This window comes from Zingiber officinale, chromosome 4A, assembly GCF_018446385.1.
Source record: "Zingiber officinale cultivar Zhangliang chromosome 4A, Zo_v1.1, whole genome shotgun sequence".
NCBI lineage: Eukaryota > Viridiplantae > Streptophyta > Magnoliopsida > Zingiberales > Zingiberaceae > Zingiber > Zingiber officinale.
In genome coordinates this window covers 139,287,876-139,310,634 of record NC_055992.1, presented here as the reverse complement: position 1 = coordinate 139,310,634, position 22,759 = coordinate 139,287,876, and the positions used below count along the sequence as shown (strand labels likewise).

Below are 22,759 nucleotides of genomic sequence, written 5' to 3'. Positions count from 1 at the left end.
CGCCACGGCCGAGCGGGCTGCCCGCTCGGCCCCACGACCCTGTTCACCATGAGCGTCGAAAACCCAACTCCCCGTCGGGCTGTCTTTGATTGTGTTCTGACCCGTTCAGCCGGTCGACCCTACTCGTCTCCGATCGGCCATTTGACTTTTGACCTCCACGTGGCGTTGACTCCCCTCCAAGGGGGTCCCCTGTCCTTACCGCCGGATCACTTGCCTCCCCTTCAAGTCTAGTCGAAGAAGGCGATTAGTCCGACTGATTGGACCGCTAGTCACGCCAAGCGGCAACCCGATGGAACTATCCTCCGCTCGGGCCCCACGGGGGTAGCTATAACGTCAGTCAACGCCAACATTCCTAGGATCTCTTCGAAGTCTGCGCCCATCTTCGACGTTAAGGCCGGGCACGCACTCATTAAATGCACCCAGTGGCTGGCTGCCACATGTCACTGCTGCCGTCATCGTACGGCGGCGGTGTCGCGAGCGACGAGACCGAGGCGGTTTAAAATGGACGGCCCGATGCGTGCTCCGGTTCCCGTGACCTGCATCCGACGGTGGAGGCCGCTCGGGCTCAGCCCTATAAAGCCTTCGCCTTCTCTGCCTTCTCGCCGCATTTGCGTGTTCGCATGTCCCGTAGCCTCCTTTGGCGTTTTAGTGCTCCGGTGATCTCGTTGCTACTTCTTCCGGCGACTCGTGCTCCTCGTCGATCTCTATTCTTTTCTGTAAGACTCTTCTTCTTTTCTATCTTTGGTTTTCTTTGCGTTTCTTTCCCGAGTTTTGGTCCTCTGGGCGCTGTCTCGTTTGTCGTCCTCTTCTTTCTACCATATTCCTTTTGTGGTTTCGTCCGTTCGGACCATGGCTAGCTCCTCTCAGCCTCAAGACCAAGCCCTCGGCCCGTGGTATACTACCATGGAGTCACGCTTCGATCGGCGCGACGTCGATATTCTGATGGACACCTTTGAAATCCCCTCTGATTTTGAAATTATCCTACCTTCCCCCTCCGCTCGACCACACAAGTCGCCGCGCGCAGCTTTCTGTGTTTTCCACGACCAGTTCGTAGCCGGTCTGCGCTTTCCAATCCACCCCTTCATCGTAGAAGTTTACAATTTTTTTGGCATTCCGTTCGGAAGCCTAGTTCCTAACACTTTCCGCCTTCTATGCGGCGTTGTCGTCTTGTTCAAAATCCACAACATTCCCCTCCGACCGGAGGTCTTCTACTATTTTTATTACCCTAAACAGTCCGAGCTGGGTACCTACATGTTCCAGGCTCGGCCCGGTTTAGTTTTCTTTAATAAATTGCCCTCTTCCAATAAACATTGGAAAGAGTTCTACTTCTACCTTCTCTGCCCGAGCGGGCCTCTTTCCGAACCCAGTGGCAGGTCGGACCGCCAATCTCCCCAGAGCTCAAAAGGTTCAAGACCCGACCGGACTATCTTCACGCGGCCAACATGCTAGCCGGTCTGAAGTTTGACATCAACAAATTCTTACCTGAAGGGGTGATGTACATATTTGGCCTGAGTCCGATCCGGACCCCCCTCCCGAGCGGCTTCGGTAAGAATTTTACTTGTGCATTTGCCTTGATTGCTAACTGATTTTCTTCTTTTTCCTTTGCAGCGGACATTGTCAGGGAGCCCGTGATGGCCGGCATTTTGAAAAGGAAAGCGACGGCGCTTGAGGCCGCGGCTGCCAAAGAGATGGAGGCGCTTGGTATTGAGCCGGTCGGCTCACATGAAGGAGAGAGCGACACTAATGCGGGGGAGTCGGCCGCTCAGGCTTCTCTCCCGGAGCCGGAGGTTGGCATAACTTCCAGCCGAGGGCCTTCCGCCCGGGAGGAAGGCTCCGCTCAGGAGGAGGAGCGCCCTCTTCAGCAAAAGAGGCGTCGAGCGGAGACACCCCTTCGATCGACGACTTCCGCGGTCCAGCCGTCCGAGCGGACCACCGCCGATTCCCGCGGCAAAGCCCCAGCGGTGGAGGCGATTTCGTCCGATCGAACTCCGTCTCATCTGGATGCGCCCGCGGACCCCCTCGAGGCCGTGCCTGTCAGCGCCCTTCTACCTTCTCCCCGCCGAGTCCAACGCTCAGCCATTTTGTCCCAGATGTCTGCACCGACCTCCGATCCTTCCCCGGCTTCCGCCCAGACGACTCCCGGTCGGTACCGTACCATCCGGGTCTCCTTGCATCTCCCCACCGAAGAGTTGATGCCTGAATCCGATCGGCCCACCGCGCCCGAGCACATGATAACAATGAAGGGGCCTCTAGCCGAGATGTGGGTCGACGCTCGGGCGCGCGTCGCGATGATTCCGCTCAGCAATCTGGCCAACAGCCATATGCAACAGGCCACTGGGGTAAGTATGTTTTCTTAAGTCATTTACGCATTCCTTCTGGTCGGCTATTAACAATCTTGCTTATGTCAGAGATGGGTGGAGGAGATCGCTGTCTCCAATCGTCTTGCCATGGTGGACGAGGAGCTAAAGCGGCTAAGGAGTTCGGGCGGCGCGCCTTCCCAGGGTCCATCATACGCCGAGCTGCAGAAAGAGCTCAAGAAGGCCCAAGACTTGTTGGCAGCCGAGCAGAAGAAAACGGCCGACCAGGCTTACACTCTGGCCGACTCGATCACCGGAACAAATCACTGGATCACAAAATAAGCCTGGCCACCGAGCGGAAGAAGACGACCATCGCCGACCTGGAGAAGAAGAATGTCGAGGCTCGGGGCCTAGAGCAAAGGGTTAAGGAGCTGATGGACCAGCTGGCCGGCGAGAAGGCGGCCCGATCGGACGAGGTGAAGAAGCTCGAAGCTGCCTTGCAAGAGCACCAGGCCGCCGCCGACGCCTCCCGAGCAGCCTTCAAAGAATACCAGGATGCTGAGCGAGACCGGGTCGCCGCCTTGAGGCTGAAATACTTCTGCTCGGTCGAATTCTCCGAAAAAGTATGCGAGCGGATGTATACTGCTTTTGAGCTTGCTATGACGACCACCACAACTTATTTGAAGTCCAAGGGTCATCTTCCTGACTCCGTCCTCATCCCGGCCCAAGACCAAGCGACGCTCCTCGGCACCATCCCCAAGGACATTTATGACTTCCTTGAGTAGAAGTTTTTATGTAATTCGGCCGCTCGGCCAAAAACTATCCTTGTTTTGTAATTCGGCCGCTCGGCCTTAATTTCTCTAATGATATGTTATCCTTTCGCCTGCTTTTTCTTTTGCTAATCAATACGTGTGCTATCCGCTCGGCTCACCAACTACCGTTCATGTTCCCGTACTTCTCCCCGTTATTCGCCTCTCATCCCACTTCTCTTGTGTTCGAAAGGGATTTTTTACGAAGTATTTTGCATAGCTAGTCCGCTCGGCTGAACATATCCTGTTTCTCAAATGCACTTTTCGCTAGATGTTCATGGAGTACTTTTGGTTACTTGGACGATCGGCCAAACGACTCACAAGTCGACTTCTTTATTCTCTTCTTATGACCGGAGTGTTTATAGTCGCCAGCGCGACTCTCGATTTTTAACGTCGGAGCTCGACGGTCTTCTGGCCGGAGGGTTTATAGTCGCCGGTGTGACTATCGATATTTAACGTCAGAGCTCGACGGTTCTTCCGACCGGAGGGTTTATAGTCGCTGGTGCGACTCTCGATATTTAACGTCGGAGCTCGACGGTCTTCCGGCCGGAGGGTTTATAGTCGCCGACGCGACTCTCGATTTTTAACGTCGGAGCTCGACGATCTTCCGGCCGGAGAGTTTATAGTCGCCGGCGCGACTTGTATGGTTAAGCTTAGTCCTTCATTACCTATGGGAAGCTCATAGGGGGAGAATGAAAGGACTCATGAAAGGGAGTAAGTTAGGCTTTCATTACCTAGAGGGAGTTTGCCCTCTTAGGGGGAGAATGAAGAGCTTAATTTATGCTTTCATTACCTAGTGGCATGAAGAAGGAGGCTATGGGATTAGCCTAACTTACATATGGGATTGTAAGTGTTATTGTGGTATTGTCAAACATCAAAAAATTGTTGGTGCAATATCCCTCGGTCAAGGTTGACCAGGTTGACTAGTCTGAGTCTGGTCTAGAATGTTTGACAATAAGATATCAAGAAGAGTCAAGTAGGTCAAGGTTGACCGGATACTTGACCGAAGTCCTAACCGGGATGTTAGGCAAATGAAAGTCCCGTGAGTGAAGCCAGTGCAAGAAAAGTCCCGTGAGTGAAGCGGTAGGGAAGTCCTAGTGAGTGAAGCCAGGCGATGGAAATCCGGTGAGTGAAGCCGTGTGAAAGTCCAGTGAGTGGCTAGGCAGATGGAAACCGGTGAGTGTGTGAAAGTCTAGTGAGTGAAGCCAGATGAAATCGGTGAGTGAGCCGGTGAAAGTCCTAGTGGTGAAGCTGGCGGATGGAAAACCCGGTGAGCGGTGAGTCCTAGTGCAGGCAGTGAAAGTCCAGTGAAGCAGGCGCGATGAAAACCCAGTGAGTGAAGCAGTCACGGTGAGTGAAGCCGGGCAGGAAAATCCAGATGGATCAGATGATCGACCGCGTCGGGAAAGTTCGCAGGTCAGGATCGATCGACACTGGCATGAAAGAAAAGTCCGCGAGGTCATGCACAGTCAGTGGGTCGAAATGACCTTGGTAAGGAGTCCGGCGAGTGACCAGATGCAGGCATGCATACCAACAGTCGTTGACGATGTTGGTTCGAGGTTTAGACTTGTTCGGACAAAACTGCGTCGATCGGATCGATCCAGCTCGATCAGCCGATCGATCGATCGACTGTTCAACGAGAGCCGATCGATCCGCGATCGATCGATCAATCGATCGCTGACGGCGCTTCGCCGCGATAAGCGCCGGATCGATCCGTGGATCGATCCAGCGTGCTAGCGTAGGCGCTCGATCGATCCGCGATCGATCCAGCCTCGATCGATTGAACATTCGGATCGATCGATCCGCCGCAGCGCGGTTAGCGCCGATGGTCGCAACAACACTCGATTCACTCCAGCCTTCGCCCAGCCACGCCAGAGCCAGATTCGCGATCTGAGCCTCCGTCAAGAGGCGATCAGGCAAGAAGCAGGGTTTCACTCATCAGCCGCTATTTTATTTCCTTTCCTTTCTTTCTCCAGCCCTCGGAGCCCAGCGAGTGCAGAGGGCGCGGGCGTGATCTCGACTGTCACCTCGAGGTGGATGCAACGCAGTTTGTTCAGCGCATATTCTTGAAGCAGCACGCCGAGCACCGTGAACGACGAAGGCATTCACCCTCCAGCTACTTGTTATGCCTGACCCTTCCGACGATGATTCCGGTGAAGAGCCTGCTCTGATACCACCTGTTAGGACCAAAAGTAGCTAGAGGGGGTGAATAGCCGTCTGCTCCATCTGCTGCTTGTTTCTTCAAGAATATGCAATGGAAAATACAGTAAACAAATACAACAACGCTAACACGGCTGGTTTATTTGGTATCCACCTCACAAGAGGTGACTAGTCCATGATCCACACCACGCACGCACCTCCACTATGAAAACACCCTTTTCAGAATCACACCGAGGGCTGAGAAGCCCTACAAGACTCTCAAGACAAGAAGAAAGGAAAGGGAACAAAATACAAGCTCAAAGCTTACAATGACAGTAAAACCCTAACCCTAGCTTCTCTTCTGGCCTTTGCCTTGACTTGAGAGCTTCCAAGATCCTTCAAGAACCGGCGATCCGAACCTGTGAGCGCCGTGGAGGAGTAGGCAAGAGCTCGAGTGAATCGGAGAAGTTGTTGTTGCAACCATCGAACGTCTCAGTAATCGACGCTAACGGCCGGATCCCGATCGATTCAATGTTCCAATCGATCCGGAGGCTTTGGATCGATCCACGGATCGATCCGAGTGCCTTCAGCTCGAACGCTCGATCGATCCACGATCGATCCGGCTATCGCTGAAGCAAGCAAGGCCCCAATCGATCCATCGATCGATTGATTCTCCGGATCGATCCACGGATCGATCCGTGCCTCGCTCGCTCAGAGTCCGATCGATCCACCGATCGATTCGAGCCCGGATCGATCCACGGATCGATCCAAAGACTTGGTTTTGTCCAAAACCAAGTCCTAAACCTCCCAAACCAACATCCGGCCAACCTCGACTTGTTGGTATGTCATGCCTAGCATCTAGTCACCCTCGACCGCTAGGACTTTACTAAGTGTCCCGGCCAATCCCTTCACCCACTGACTTTTCTCTGTACAAGCATCCGGTCAACCTTCGACCTACTTGACTTTTCTTTCATGCCAAGCATCCACCAATCCTTTGACCTACTTGACATCCCAGACTGCATGTCCGATCATCCTGATCCATCCGATTTTCCTCGCCCGGCTTCACTCACTGTGACTTTCACCTAGCTTCACTCACTAGGTTTTCATCGCCTAGCTTCACCACTAGGACTTTCATCCTAGCTTCACCACTAGGACTTCACCGGCTTCACTCACCGAGTTTTCCATCCGCCTAGCTTCACCACTAGGACTTTCACCTGGCTTCACTCACCAGGATTTCCATCTGCCTAGCTTCACTCACTAGGACTTTCACCTGGCTTCACTCACCAGGATTTCCATCTGCCTAGCTTCACTCACTAGGACTTCCTTCTGCCTGGCTTCACTCATCAGGACTTTTCTTCTGCCTGGCTTCACTCACCAGGACTTTCATTTTGCCTAACATCCCAGTTAGGACTTCCCAGTCAAGTATCCAGTCAACCTTGACCTACTTGACTCTTCTTCAATCAATATCTTATTGTCAAACATCTAAACCCAAACCAAGACTCAGCTTGGTTACCCAGGTCAACCTTGACCTGAGGGATATTGCACCAACACGACTCTCGATTTTTAACGTCGGAGCTCGACGGTCTTCCGACCGGAGGGTTTATAGTCGGAGCTCGACGATCTTCCGGCCGGAGGGTTTATAGTCGCCGGCGCGACTCTCGATTTTTAACGTCGGAGCTCGACGGTCTTCCGGCCGGAGGGTTTATAGTCGCCGGTGCGACTCTCGATATTTAACGTCGGAGCTCGACGGTCTTCCGGCCGGAGGGTTTATAGTCGCCGGACCGACTCTTTAACGCCTGAGCTCGACGGTCTTCCCACCGGAGGGTTTATAGTCGCCGACTCGACTCATATTAACGCCGAGCGACGGTCTTCCGACCGAGGGTTTATAGTCGCCGGACCGACTCGATATTTAACGCCGGAGCTCGATGGTTCTTCCGACCGAGGGTTTATAGTCGCCGGTCTCTCGATATTTAACGCCTGAGCTCGACGGTTCTTCCGACCGAGGGTTTATAGTCGCTCTCGATATTTAACGCCTGAGCTCGACGGTTCTTCCGACCGAGGGTTTATAGTCGCCGCGCGACTCGACATTTAACGCCTGAGTCGGACGGTCTTCCAAATGAGGGTTTATAGTCGCCGGTTCGACTCTCGATTTTTAACGTCGGAGCTCGACGGTTTTTCGGCCGGAGGGTTTATAGTTGCCGGCGCGACTCTCAATATTTAACGTCGGAGCTTGACGGTCCTCCGATTCGGCTGACGATGCCCTATACTTGCGCTAATTTTTCGACTTTTTTACTCCTGTATTTCAAGTATACAGCCGAACGAAAAGTATACAACATACATTACATTGGCGCACCTTTCATCCCGCTCGGTAAGGCTGGAGATGATTTGCACTCCATGGTCGATCCAGCTGTCGTCCGTCTTCAGCTTCCAGATAATAGGCACCCGAGCGGAGCTTTTCAATGACTTTGAAGGGGTCCGATGAAATTGAACCGTGGCAGGAGGTGCTTCCGCTCGGCCTCCTGACACTGACGTCGCTTGTTGCTCCAGCCGCTCGGCTTGCGCCTTCTGTTTCTGTTGCTCCACGAGCTTAGCTGCTCTTGCCTCGATTAGAGCGTCGAGCTCCTCCTGGGAGAGCATCACGGTGTGCTGTCGTCCAGCTTCGTCCATCCCTCCCTCTTGGATACAGGTGTGTTCCCACAGACGGCGCCAATTTGATCATGTCCGAACGCTGAATCGATGGACGCTGGGCACGTGGCGCTCTTTCGACCGATGACATGGATCTCTGACCGGCCGTACGGATCTCCGGCGAACCTGTAAAGAAGTCGGGCCGGGAAGGGGTTCCCGGCGGCGACCCTCTGACGCTCAAGTCAGACAAGAGGAAAATGATAGTGGCTTCGAAGATGTGAAATCGCGTGATTGCGTACCTCCGCCGAAGTCTGAGGGCTCTTATATAGAGCTGTGGGGAGACTCAGACACACCTAACGAGGCGTATACGTGTCTTTTGCCCATACCTTAGCATGGGCTTACCAGAGGAGCATGCCTAACACAATACTGCTACAGTCCGTGAACCTCTTTGATGGGACAGCAGAACCTTCTGTCGTAAGATTTTGCGTATGGTTTGATCGTTGAACATGCCGGTTATCAGAAGATGTCTCCCAATGTCCCCTTGTCCTTTTGTCTCTACTTTCCCCGTGCCGAGCGTCCATCCGCTCGGCAGGCATCAGTCCGACCGGTGAGATTCCACTCCACGTTCTCCGGTCGACTGAGACGGTTCCTCCACCATTGCTGCTTTACGCCTCAGCCGAGCGGGTTGCCCGCTCGGCCCCGCGACCCTGTTCACCATGAGCGTCGGAAACCCAACTCCTCGTCGGGCTGTCTTTGATTATGTTCTGACCCGTTCGGTCGGTCGACCCTACTCCTCTCCGATCGGCCATTTGACTTTTGACCTCCACATGGCGTTGACTCCCCTCCAAGAGGGTCCCCTGTCCTTACCGCCGAATCAACTGGGATTGCAGCAAGAAAAATAGAAATGGAATTGCAATAAACTGAAACAAGGAAGAAATGGTAAAGAAATTATCAGATCTGATGATCTGAGCAAATTCGAGTAATTCAATCTATAAGGATCAAGAAAACTAAACCTTAAACATTCCACAAACCCAATCCTTGCGGCAGCTTCTTCACCTAGCCAAAAAGCAGAGTAACCTCTGAGAAACACCCTTCGGGTGACCACCAGCTACAAACCAAGCTTCCAACTAATCCAGATGAATGTTCATAGCCTCCAGAAAACATCCTCCGGGCTCACAACCGGCTGGAATCCTCAACGCACAAGGAAGCTGGAATCCTCAACGCACAAGGAAACAGTGCTGAGTCTGGATTTTGCGCACACTTGATTGGCTGATCAGATCCAGTCGAATGCAGCTGATGAAATAGAGATGAAATGAAATCCGGAGCTACTGGGAAACACCCTCGAAAGCTCCGATGCTGATGGAAATCCAGATCTGGGAAACACCCTTGAGCTATATTGTGGCGGACAGAACCAACACTGAGGACTAGGAAACACCCTCGACCGCTCTTTGTGACCTCGGACGAAGATCGCTGGAGCTTAGAAATCGCCGGCGATGAAGAAGGATTGCTCACGGATCTGAAATGTGGAAGGGAACGTCGACGTCGCGGCAGAGAAGAAGAAGAACAGTGAAGAAAATCACGAATGCCGAGTCCGAGCTTGCACTGTAGCTTCTCAAAGCCTTTATACCCCTTTCAAATCTGATCGGACGGTCCAGATTAATTCAGGCTTGATCAACGGTGGAGATATCTCAGATCAGAATAGAAAGCTCTAGATCTTCATCAACGGCTGAGATGTGCTTCTCATTAGGTTGGATTGACCAGATCTTCAACGGATGACCCAGATCTTCTTGATCTTCAATTGACGGTCCAGAACACTCCAAGGCTTAATCGACTTGATTAGCCCTTGATTTAAGCCCATGTATGACCTGATCTGATCGGGTCCATGACCCTTTTGATGCCTACAAAATCATAAGCAAATATTAGCATCAAATATCATGATAATTGGCTAAATTGCAATTAAGTCCAAGATCACATGCAATTATGAAATATAATGTATATGTGAGATTAAGCTATGAATAAACCATCAAAAACATGTATTATGAATCAAGATAATATAGCCAAAATCATGGTTATCAATTGCCATGGTCGATGGAGCGACGGACGCCGGTAAGGAGGGAGAGGGAGCGGAGCGTGGCTGCTGGATACAATGGTGGCTCGGCGGTAGCCTTTGTCGCTGACGTCGGGTCATGTAGAGAGGCAGTCGTCATGAGGAGAATGTCGTGAGGAGAAGGAGGAGCAGTGGTGAGCGCCGGCGAAGAGCGGAGCGTGAGGAAGATGGGAGGGGTAGTAGCCGATCTGGCAGCGGCGACACGCGGAGAGGAGGAGAGGGAGGCTGTCGGTGTCAGCTGGTGAGCTCAGGCGGCTAGGGCTGTGAGACAGAGAGAGAGGGATGTGGTGGGGGGGCGTCGTCGGCGTCGACCTCCCTCCCAAGCATCTCCTGTCGGTGGTGTCGTTGAGAGAGACAAAGGAGGAGGAATAGCGGACGGTCCGCCCGGCGGTGACGTTGCGAGGGGGAGATGGAGAGGAGTAGGAGTGGCGACCGATGGCGGCTCCGGCGAGAGGAGAGGAGAGAGAGGAGCACCGGCGGGAAGCTAAGCGTGGGAGAGAAAGGCGTGTCTTCGTTTTTGGTGTCTCGGCGGCGGACGAAGGAAGGAGAGGAGCGGAGGTGGTGGTCGGGACGGCGCCGGCGAGGAAGAAGAGAAAAGAGGGGCTGTCGCTGGCGTTACAAAGGGAAAGAAGGGAGGAGGCGGGTCTGTGGTTGGCTTCGCGAGGAGAAAGAAGGAAGGAGGGATGAGAAGACGTGGTGGCCGGCGGTGGTGTCGGCGCCGGAGAGGAGGAAGAAAACCCCCTCCCCGTTCCTGTTGGCAGCGGCAGCAGAAAACAAGCCCCCTCCAACAATGCTCTCCTCCACACCTTAAACCCTACACAGTCAAAAGACAATATTGCCCCTCCCTCTCCCTTTAATCCCTTCTCTACCCGATATCCATATCTATATCACAAGCCTCCCCTTCAAGTCTAGTCGAAGGAGGCGCAAGTCCGACTGACTAGACCAAGCCCAAAATAGAATCACTACCGAACGCAGAATCAGATCACTAGGCTCATCCTATCACGTAAAACGAGTAGCTGTGATGATGCCGAGCAAGTGACTTAAATAGTATTGAGTGAGCGACAAGAAATAACGCGAAGCGCATGCTGAGCAAGCGATCGATCAGATGCTGAGGGAGACTATGTGTCACGCCCTAGAGGGGTGTTGGCCAGACAAAAATCTGGTAGCATCTCCCTTGTACCGGTGACAATATAAAGCAATAAATACACATATAACATCTATAAAACCATCAGCCCACACGACTGGAACAAAATAAAGACAACCACGCAGTTTAATATCATCAGCCCACTCGACTGGAACAAAATAAACATAACCACGCAGTTTAATAAGCCTACACGGCTGAAAGTAAACATGCATAGCGGAAAACACCAAAATAATACGAACATAAGACCAGCAACAACACTAACAAAATACTTGCAACCACCACATTAAACCCCAAAATCCACATCGACTTATTGAAAAAAAACAACGTGCGTAAAATCACTATACTACCAAATAGAAATAAAATCGAAAAGTAACTGTCCTCGAGTGTGACGTGAGACTGACAGCCGACATCTCTCCAAGCAACTCCTCAATCATCTATCTGCTACCTGGCGAAAGGAAAACCATTTTGTGGGGTGGTGAGTATTGGAACTCAGCGGGTATAGGAAAAGATAGTGCATGAAAATAACATATAAATAGAGAATAAGCCAACAGTATACAGTCTCATAAAGGGAATAGCATATACTACCGTGATGTTAACTTATGTGTTCATACCTGGAGCCATATCCTAGGCTAACAACAGAAGGTCAGGGGTGGCACAAACCTGCTACAGCACTGCTATAACTACAAGGTAATATGTAAGATGTGTCCATTTTACCAATAAATATACCAGTGTCTAAACACCCATAACGAGTGTATATCTCAATGTAAATGTGCATATCAGCAAAAGAAACAACAGTAGTATATACTAGCAACAACAGTATAAGCTAATAACAGCACCATAAATAAGCAATAATAACAGCAGGTACAATAATAACGTATGCACGGATGGTCACCCCGCCCACCTCTCTGCACCACGACCCTTGTATGGTCGAGAGGCCGGATCGATGACAACTGTATCACCCAAAAGTCGCCACTCCTCTCGAGTGACCGGATGGACAGGTGCTGAGTAGCTATCTAGCTACCAAGCGAAGGGGATCCCTATTGCTCACAACTCCAGCTACCACTACCCATGAGTGGCCGAGTGCGACACGACAGGACAAGCGATATCTCCTCTAGCTACCACTACCCATGAGTGGCCGAGTGTGCGGCGCGACCCGACGACTCACTCCCCCACAAGGAAGAAGTGGTCGCCTGCATGCATGCAATGACATGATGCGTACAATGCAGCCGTCATCATATACACATAAGCTAAAATCAAGTATAAGATATGCTACATGAAGCCAGTATGCTAAATGCGGTATATAAGTAAACAATAACAAAACATACAAGGTTGGTATATAGTATCTGCTAAATATCATTGATATCAACAAGGGACTGTATGGACATAAAAACGAATATCTCGAAGGTTTTGGGTGGAAGTATCAAGCACAGGAAAAATTACGAGTGGAGTCAAGGTAAAGCAGTCCTTATCCAAATAATTCATGCATTAAGTTCAATGAACTAAAGAATATATCAAAGTAAAAAATACCCTCCTTTATATGTAGATCGTGTCAACCGTCTTCAATCAGCGTCCTGCACTAGTGCACTTAAAATTAGCTATCTTCAAATAAATCAAATAGTTAACACCAATTGTCATACCATATCCAACCCAGTCCTAGAACAATTGGCAGTCTATCCAATCTATTGCTAGAAAATCAAGAGAAATAGTACGAGGAAGAAGTGCATCATCAGGAATCAATTGAGTCTCCTTAGAACCGTAACAAACTTGAACCACATCCCCTTAATCTGAGCCAAAAATCAGAAACCCTTTCCTAAATCTGACCAAAACAATAACTACCACAAAACAAGCACACAACAGCTAAACACACCATCTAAATGTGACACAGAACTGAAAATCATCTCAACCCGAGTACATGAAACCAAATCTAGTACCCTACACCAAAAATCTGTCCACCATATTACAACTAGCTTGAGGGATCTAGAACCCCATCAAAATCAAATGACCTTACCCAAATTCACAGCAGGCATAAGAGGAACAAGATAGAAACAACAACCTTGATACCCTAGACATCATCCCGGATTGTATGATAACCTACGGAAAGAAATCTTCATCTCATACTTACAAATAAAATCGGCTTGCTGGGTAGCTCTTGTAGGGGTCGGAGGTGGAAGAAATATGGGTGTCGGTGCTAGGGCAGAAGAATTCGGCTGACGCTAGGGCATAAGGAAGACGGTGCTGGGGTGCTCGCGTGCGGGAAAGGGGGCGGTTGTGTGGTGCTCGCGCGAGAGGGCTGGTTGTGTGGTGCTCACTCGAGAGCCGACGGCTGCTAGGCGCTCACAGAAAAGTGGAGATCGCCGGTCGTGTGGCTCTCGTGAGGGAAGAAGAGGCCGGCGGCCGCGTGGTGCTCGTGCGCGGGACAAGGAAGAGGTCGGCTGAGCTCGGCGAAGGAGGTGACTCGCGAGAGGGAGAGGGCTAGGGAAGAGGATCGGCGTTGCAAGAAGCTAGGGCACGAGGCAAATTTGAATTTATAACTTAGTGGCTTTTCAATTAAACCCTAGATTGGTTTCTCAATTAACTCCCACCTCCGGGTATTCCAAACAGACTTTAACTAACTTAACCGATCCACCTCTCTTAAACTCGTCATATGAGCTCCGATTAAATCCAGAAAAATTTCCAAAAATTCTTAAAAATTCCGTTAAGATTATTTCTCAAAAAATCTTATTATTTAATTATTATTTGGGTACCGTATTTTACACTAAGTGATATCAGGAAGACGCTCGAGCGATGCTGAGCAGAGTGATCGGACGATTATGCAAGTGACAAGTAAAAAATAAGTGTCGAACGGGTGACGAATGCGGGGCAAAGTGATGAGTGAGACACGAGCAGCGGATGCGTGATAGAGCGACGAACGAGACGCGGACAACGAGTGTAAGGTGAAACGGTGAGTGAGTCGCGGGCTGAGCGATAGGACGAGTGCCGAACCGGTCGGAAGACAATGGGCGAATGATGTCAAGCGCGCGACCGAGAAAATGTCGTCCGAGTGACTGTAAATCGCGACCAGGCAATAGAGAGACTGATGGATGAACAGAGCCGTGAGCGCGATCGAAAAAAATACTGACCGAACATCAATAAATCGTGACAAAGCAATAGAGAGAATGATGAACGAGAGAAGCCATGAGCACGACCGAGAAAAATACTGACCTAGCATCAATAAATCACGACCGAGCAATACAGAGAGTGATGAACGAGTGAAGTCATGAGCGCGACCAAGAAAAATACTGATCGAGCGTCAGTAAAATCGCAACCGGGCAATCGAACAATGTCGATCTGACCATCGAAAAATACTGAGTGGGTCGAAAGATGATGGACAAGAAGAACCGTGAGTGCAACCGAGGAAATACTGGCCGAGCGTCAATAAAATCGCGACCGAGTAATAGAGAGAGTGATGCCTGGGCAACAGGGAGAAACCCAAGCTAGCGGAATGATAATGGGAGAGCGGTGACAAGTGCGCGATGGAGAAAAAATGTCAAGCGATAGATCGATCGACATAAAACGAGTAGCCGAGTGGTACCAATGAATGGTCGAGCAAACGACCAAGCAACATCGATGAGTGAAAACGCGAACTGAGAGTGCCGGGCAAGGCGGTAAGTGAACAGTAAGTGCCGATCGAGCAACAACGGTGAGTGAAAACGCGAACTGAGAGTATCAGGCAGAGTGACAGGTGAACAGTAAGTGCCGACCGAGCAACATCGGTGAGCAAAAACGTGAACTGAGAGTGTCGGGCAGAGCGGCAAGTGAATCAAGTGTGATGAGTGTCGGGTAGAGCGGCGAGTAAGGAGTGAGTACCGACCGAAAGGTCGTTAGGCGTGAGAGCATGCTCACTTATAACTCGCACTTGGGCGAGAGTCTGGGACACCGACCTGCCGGTCGTTGGGTGTGAGAGCATGCTCACTTATAACTCGCACTGGGCAAGAGTCTGGAGGCGTGAGAGCATGCTCACTTATAACTCGCATTGGGGCGAGAGTCTGGGACCCGACTTGTCGGTCGTTGGGCATGAGAGCATGCTCACTTATAACTCGCACTGAGGCGGGAGTCTGGAAGCGTGAGAGCATGCTCACTTATAACTCGTACTGAGGCGAGAGTCTGGGACCGACCTGCCGGTCGTTGCCTCGTTGGGCATGAGAGCATACTCACTTATAACTCGCACTGAGGTGAGAGTCTGGAAGCGTGAGAGCATGCTCACTTATAACTCACACTGGGGGGAGAGTCTGGGACGCGACCTGTCGGTCGTTGGGCGTGAGAGCATGCTCACTTATAACTCACGCTAGGGCGAGAGTCTGGAATCCCGACCAGGAGGTGTTCTGGAGGTCTGACCAAGAAATGCTCTGGAGGCTTGACCAGGAAATGTTCTGGAGGTCTGACCAAGAAATGCTCTGGAGGCCTGATCAGGAAATGTTTTGGAGATCTGACCATGAAATGTTCTGGAGATCTGACAAGGAAGGAAGTCTGACCCAGACTTGATCTGGAGGTCTGACCCAGACTTGATCTGGAGGTCTGACCAAGACTTGATCTGGAGACCTGACCAGGAATTAATCTGGAAGCTCGACCGAGAGTTGGTCTGGAAGCTCGACCGAGAGTTGGTCTGGAAGCTCGACCGAGAGATCGTTAGCAATACTCCGATCCGAGACCGGTGGTGATACTCTAGTCCGAGACCAGTGGTGATAACTCGACCCCGACCGGGGGAGGATAAGTCTTGAAATCCATAGAAGCGGAGCCTATAGCAATATGAGAGGACAGAACCTTTATCATACCTGATGGCGAAGTGATGTCAACCGGCTGGCTCGAATCCCAAATGCCCGTACAGCTAGTAAGAGAAATAGTGTCGATCCCTTGACTCCCAAATGTCCGTGGAGTCAGGGAGAAGAATAATCTGAGCCCCGACCCTCAAAGGGAGTGAAACCCATAGCCATATAAGGGAGTAGAGTCCATAGCAATAGAAGCATAACACCGCAGGTGAAGGGAGCAGAGCCTGTAGACGTAAACATCACGCAAAACAGGTGGAGAATACAGAGCATATAGTAATAATAGAGTGAAGTGCCTATAGCAGTAAAAGAATGCAGAATCCCATGGCGAAGGGTGCAGTGCCTGTAGCAGTAAGAGGATGTAGACCCTCATGGTGAAGGGTGCAGAGCCTGTAGTACACCTGATCAGGGATCTGGGTCCTTGGTCCCTGATTGGAGAGTAAGGTCCCTAGCCTATAATCAAAGAGTGAGACCCTTAGATCCTGATCAGGAAGTCGTACTGTTAGTCAATGATCGAGGAGGTGTCCCTAGTGTAAGAGCGGGGAACTGTGTCCCTAGTGTATGAGCGGGGAGCTAGGCCCCTAGTGTTCGATCAAAAATCGAAGGCCCTAGTCTTTAACCAAGTACTAGGATCTTACTCTTTTATCAGGGAGCTATAGCAGCTCCTGTAACCGTAGACAGGGAGCAGAGCTGGTAACGTACCTGGTCGGGGAGCCGTGCCAACCGGCTAAGGGTTGTCTCGATCCCTTAACTCCCGAATACCCGTGTAGTCAGGGGAAAAATGTAATGGAAAACTAACCTGTCGGCCAGTTGATACTCCAATTCAATTCCTCGACTCCCGAATACTCGTGGAGTGAGTGTAGAAGATAATATGTTTGTCGGGATCCTCCGGGACTGTGATAATGGCAGAGAACCTCCCGATGTCGTCCATCTTCACGTTCCAGAACAGGTGAAGGAGATTCCCACAGACGACGCCAAATTTGATCCCGTCCAGAAGCTGAGTTGGATGGACCGTCGGGTGGTAAGAATGTTGACCGAGTCGCGGTGTCCCAGAGGGGATATGTTGAGATGGCTTTTATGTTGACTAAGTCTTCAAAAGTCTTCTGGTCAACGATACCTGCAGCTGACGACCGGGTCCCTCCGGTCCCTGGTACCCCGATGCTCGAGGCAGATTCAACGAATGCATAAGTAACAGGCTAATAATATAATAATGAAATGAACGAGGGACGAGTACAGAAAACATACCCTGGCTCAGGGGGGCACCCCTCGGATGGGACGTTGCTCGAGTTGTCGTGACCTGAAAGAGCAGGCAAACGGGAGTCGGATGTGGAACTGGGTCTGGCGGCACGGAGCTGAATGCGGCCTGGATCCGGAAGACGATACGTGGACCGGGAAATGAGATCGGCACGTAGGCCGGGACACGAGATCGGCACGCAAGCCGGGACACAAGATCGGCACACAGGCCGGGACACGAGATCGGCACGCAGGCCGGGACACGAGATCGACACGCGTGCCAGGATACGAGATCGGCACGACGACCGAGATACAGCGGACACACTGACATAAGATAACGATACGAGGATCAAAACGTAGCCTCGGCTCGAAGGCCAGAAAGCAGCAAAGACAGAGTACGATCAGATCGGAGTCCACTAGCGGCGAGGGCCCGGAGGTCCGACCCACATCGAAGGCACACGGTAATGAGGACGGCTGCAGCTGGGAGCAGATTTTGCATTGCCATGGTCGATGGAGCGACAGACGCCGGTAAGGAGGGAGAGGGAGCGGAGCGTGACTGCTGGATACAATGGTGACTCGGCAGTAGCCTTTGTCGCCGGTGTCGGGTCATGCGGAGAGGCAGTCGTCGTGAGGAGAATGTCGTGAGGAGGAGGAGCAGTGGCGAGCGCCGATGAAGAGCGGAGCGTGAGGAAGAGGAGAGGGGCAGTAGCCGGTCCGGCAGCGGCGACACGCGGGGAGGAGAGGGAGGCTACCGGTGTCGCCTGGTGAGCTCAGGCGACTAGGGTTGCAAGACAGAGAGAGAGGGATGTGGTGGGGGGTTATAGCGCCGGCGGCTTCGTCGGCGTCGACCTCCCTACCGAGCATCTCCTGTCGGTGGTGCCGTCGAGAGAGACGAAGGAGGAGGAATAGCGGACGGTCCGCTCGGCGATGACGTCGCGAGGGGGAGATGGAGAGGAGTAGGAGTGGCGGCCGATGACGGCTCCGGCGAGAGGAGAGGAGAGAGAGGAGCACCGCGCGGGAAGCTAAGCGTGGGAGAGAAAGGCGTGTCTTCGTTTCTGGTGTCTCGGCGGCGAACGGAGGAAGGAGAGGAGCGGAGGTGGTGGCGCCGACGAGGAAGAAGAGAAAAGAGGGGCTATCGCTGGCGTTGCGAGGGGGAAGAAGGGAGGAGGCGGGTCTGTGGCTGGCTTCGCGAGGAGAAAGAAGGAAGGAGGGAGGAGAAGAGGTGGTGGCCGGCGGCGGTGTCGGAGCTGGAGACGAGGAAGAAAGCCCCCCTCCCCGTTCTTGTGGCGGCGACAGCAGAAAACGAGCCCCCTCCAACAGTGCTCTCCTCCACACCTTAAACCCTATACAGTCAAAAAACAATATTGCCCCTCCCTCTCCCTTTAATCCCTTCTCTACCCTACATCCATATTTATATCAGTGCATTTTAGAGATCTGTACATATTAGAGCAAAAGATGATATAATTTATCCTAAGTAATCTATTATGGCAGGCCCTTTATATGGAAGAAGTCAAGCACCTGACATTTTGAAATTGTTAGAATTTATCCTCCTAAGCTATGCACACAGCTTGGTGAGTCGGGTCACCCTTCTAAGTTCCAGAATCAACTCGACCCTCCAAGCATCTCAAGCAGCTTTAGGACTCTCATGGTGGGCCTAGCCCCTCAAAGCTATAGGCCCGTGGCACCCTTGGATACGACTCTGACCAGAATGGGTCATGACTAAATGCAACCCCTCAAAAGTTATGGCCCAGATAGGAATGGACTAAATTCGAGGATTCGGACTTCGTTCGAGAGAATCCGACCCGCTACCATCCAGCCCCAGCAGCAGCCAGCAGTAAACAGCGCACGTGTCGTTCTGCGACCTATATGACCCCGCTGCTACGACGGTGGCGGCGTTGGCCGCCTCCTCTGTTCTGGACTTCCAGTCGCCGTCTCTCGCTCCGTCTCGGGATTGCGATGCTTGGTCGATTAGCTGCGAGGGGATCAACAGCCAAAGCTCTCCTCCGGTGCCCTAAGTCCGTCCCGCCACTCCTCACTTCATCCGCCGCCGTCCGTTTCTTCGGCACCGGCGGCGGAGATGCCTCCTCCCCCCCGGAACGGCTCGCCCTCGAGATGATCCAGTACGCTCTCGGACTTGCCAGATCGCAGAAATCAGGTCCCTGATTCTCCCCTTATGATTTTTTTTGGTCGTCCCTTGTGTATTTCGAGTTCTTGGCTCGATTATCCCTGTGAGTGGCTCATCATTCACCAGGAGATTCGTACTCCCATGCGATGCTGGTGCTGGAGCAAGGAATGTCCAACCTGAGGGAAGGAGGAGGAGGAGCGGTGGAGGGAACTAGCTCGAGCGACAACGCCATGGGGATGATCTTGCTTGCCATGTCCACTCTGCTTTACGAGAGGTCTTTGCTTTTCCTGATTACGAGGAATAATGTGGATCATGAGTAGGACTAGGATTTGTACTCGTTGCTTGCTATTTTATTTGCAGAGGGCAGCTTCAAGATGCCAACGAGAAGCTTGAGATGGTTCATCAGTTAGGGCGAGCTTCAATAGATCTCATTGGTAATTAGCCAAAATCTTTTTGATTTTGGTTCACAATCTAGTATTCCTATGTAGATATAGGAATTTATTAGTTTGTGATTGCCTTGTGATATTAATGATAACATTATCAGAAATCCTAAAAGGCAATATCTGATTCTGATATTAGAGGTCTTTCCCTAATGACGAGAAAGTTTCTTCTTGTATGTATGTAGAAGGCAACAATAACCATGTCCCTTATCTTTTGATTTTGAATAAGCAGTTGCTGCCTGTGAGGGTCGAGTGGGGTTAAACTTGGAGACTGGTCAGGTGCGTAATTATTACTAGTTTTATCCTTGATTTTCACAGCTAGATTCACTTCAAGATTACTGTGCCATAGGATGCCAACTCGTTGCTGCTTGCAGACAATTGTTCTCATTTGCTTAGAGCTAGTGAAGAGGGTGGTGTTCCTGTGTCAGAGGTTACCAAATTTCGTGCTAAATCAATTAAAGGACTTGTTGATCTTATAAATGGGGATTGTATGTCTGGTTTGTTTTTTGATGTAATTGATTGCTAAGTTTGTCTCATAGTTGAAGGTTCATGGTTGAGGTGAGCATTGTTTGTATTTCTTTCCTCAGTGGAATCAACTTACGGTGGCTCCAAGGAATGTGGTATGGGAAGAACTGAAAACCAATTAGGTAAAACATGTCAGTACAAAGTTAGTAGAAATAAATATAAATACATATGTTACTTGATTCATATATGTAGGATCTAGCCTTCTTTCTCAAGGGGAAATTTCACATTGCATCGGGAATTTCTCATTATCAAAAGAACTCTATGAGAAAGCACTCTTGACTTTAGAGACCAAAAAAACATCGAGCACGTCTTATCTAGCATCTACCAATATGGTGCCTGAAGAAGTTACAATCGGAGCAGCATGTGCCTTGGGACAACTTCTGTCTCATTCTGGGTATGTTCATGCTTGCGCCCTATTAGACACTAGATTCTATGATTGCATATTTTTCTATTGATTTCCAATTTATCACCTTACTATGTTGTTCACATTTGTTATTTCTGCACAAACTATTACATACAGGAACTTTGCAGAGGCCGAGGAACAACTAACAAAGGCTCTTGTCAAGGCCGAAGAACATTTTGGTTTGTGGCTATTTCCCTGAAGATTTGAACAGATTATCTGCTTTTTCCTTTTGTAGAGTACAATTAGTGCTTATTCTTTGAGTTGATTTAGGTTCAACTCATCCAAAAGTTGGTGTGATCTTGACTTGCATAGCCATTATGTATAAGCGCAAGGCACAGGTGGAAGCGTCAAGCTCTATACTAATTCAAGAGGTTAGTTTGTGCTGTACCACAAAATCTTAACAAATGTAATGTATATTTCATTTTGGATAGATTTCCAAGTAGTATTAACGTCTATGTGATATTAACTTCATCTGTTTCTTGTTTCAAGCCACTGATCTTTGGTGTTTTTGGTTATTGCCCTTATGCTTCAATAGACTAGTCACCAATTTTCAGCTTGAGCTTCAAGTGTAGATCTTGAGCTTGCATCAATGGCTCTTTAAGTTAGCTTGTCCTTTGCCGCATTGTAAAACTAAATTTAGACAAATGTCACATATATTTCAATTTGGATAGATTTTCAAGTAATATTAATGTCTATGATATTAAGTTCATCTGCTTCTTGTTTCAAGGAATCACTAATCATCAAAGTTTTGACTATTGTCCTTATGCTTCAAATAGACTATTCTGCCTTTTTGAGCTTGAGCATGAAGAATAGAGATTCAACTTGCATCAATGGCACTTTGAGTTTATGCTATTTTTCAATAATTCTCATTCAAATATCTAGTGTTTTCTTAAAGTTAGTCGAACTACTATACTAAAATTTAACGGTAGTATCTTTGGATTGTTGTTGCCTGTTTGACAGGGATTGTACAGGAAGGCCACAGATTTGCTCAAAGCTCCTGACTTGAATGAGAAAGGTACTAGAAATTTCCTTCCATTTAAAGTCTGTAGGCCCTTATTTTTATTTTTGAGTTTTGACAAAGGCTGCTCTCTTTTGTATATCTTTGCAGTTGTTGCACTACTCGATAGGAGGGACATAATTGCTCTAGCTAGAGGTAGCCTTGCAATCTTGTTCACTTTATTATACTGGTTTTGACCTTGCTATAAAATTAGATACTATTAACTATTGTCATTTATGATAAATTGAAAAGTATTATAGCATATGCCTTCATTTAATGTTTGTTTCTATTAGATTTTTAAATTACTGCCTAAAATGTGCATTTTTTTTTTAAAATTTAACAGAGGTCCTAGATACTTGTATATTCCTATCAAGCAGCTCCGTTGCTTGGCGTTTTAATTTTTAAGTAGATAGTCCCTGGAATTGATGTTGCTCTTGCATAACGTTATTTTGAATAGAAAGGCAGAAAGATTTATAGAGAAAATACTGTTAATCAATCATTAAAATAGAAAAAATAAACAATTCAATCTCCAAACATCAACTTAACGTTTTACATGCACCTTTATTTACAGCAATTGAGCATGATGAGCTAATTTTCTCAACCCCAAAAACCATTAGAGAACCTGCACAGGGCTTATAGACCTGGGGAAAATCTTCTTAAACTTTATTAAATAGGTATCATCAATGACGAGATCTCATAGAAATAACTGAAATTTTTATTCTATAGTAAATTCTAATGTAGTCCCATTAGGAAATGGTGAGAGCTCTTGGTTAGCCATTGCATGCAACTAGGATTGAATCATGAAGTTATATTTAAATTCTTGTCCCATTATTTCTATTTAACCTGGCATGCTAATACTTCATAAAGATGCTGGTACTGGCTTCTCTATGGTAGTAGTTTATAGTTGTCAGAGGTATTAGGTTAACAGAGTTACATTGCCTTCTCTATGGTAGTAGTTTATAGTTGTCCGAGGTATTAGGTTAATTGCCCATGATGGTATTTTATGTTTAAGGTTGTACCATAATCAACATATACATGCAGTTATCCTTTTACAACATATGCAACATGTTTTTTTTAAACAAATTTTAAGTCGTATCAAGGCAGTTCGTAGGA

At 49.5% G+C, this 22,759-nt stretch overlaps 1 protein-coding gene across 6 annotated transcripts in view; it reads left to right on the top strand.

Annotated features, from left to right (window-relative positions):
- The first annotated feature begins 18,998 nt into the window (after positions 1-18,998).
- The window catches only part of LOC121971465, a 28,211-nt gene continuing 24,450 nt past the window's right edge, over positions 18,999-22,759 (top strand). For 5 of the 6 annotated variants that reach the window (XR_006109142.1, XR_006109143.1, XM_042522744.1 and 2 more), the window contains exons 1-11: positions 18,999-19,311; positions 19,408-19,555; positions 19,642-19,715; positions 19,954-20,000; positions 20,071-20,218; positions 20,309-20,368; positions 20,439-20,640; positions 20,767-20,828; positions 20,920-21,020; positions 21,610-21,664; positions 21,758-21,802. Coding sequence is in view for 4 of the 6 variants with exons in the window: in XM_042522744.1 (XP_042378678.1) it covers positions 19,023-19,311; positions 19,408-19,555; positions 19,642-19,715; positions 19,954-20,000; positions 20,071-20,218; positions 20,309-20,368; positions 20,439-20,640; positions 20,767-20,828; positions 20,920-21,020; positions 21,610-21,664; positions 21,758-21,802 (1,231 nt within the window). In the remaining 2 variants the exon portion in view is untranslated. The remainder of the gene's footprint in view (positions 19,312-19,407; positions 19,556-19,641; positions 19,716-19,953; positions 20,001-20,070; positions 20,219-20,308; positions 20,369-20,438; positions 20,641-20,766; positions 20,829-20,919; positions 21,021-21,609; positions 21,665-21,757; positions 21,803-22,759) is intronic. The other variant, XM_042522745.1, reaches the window with a different exon arrangement.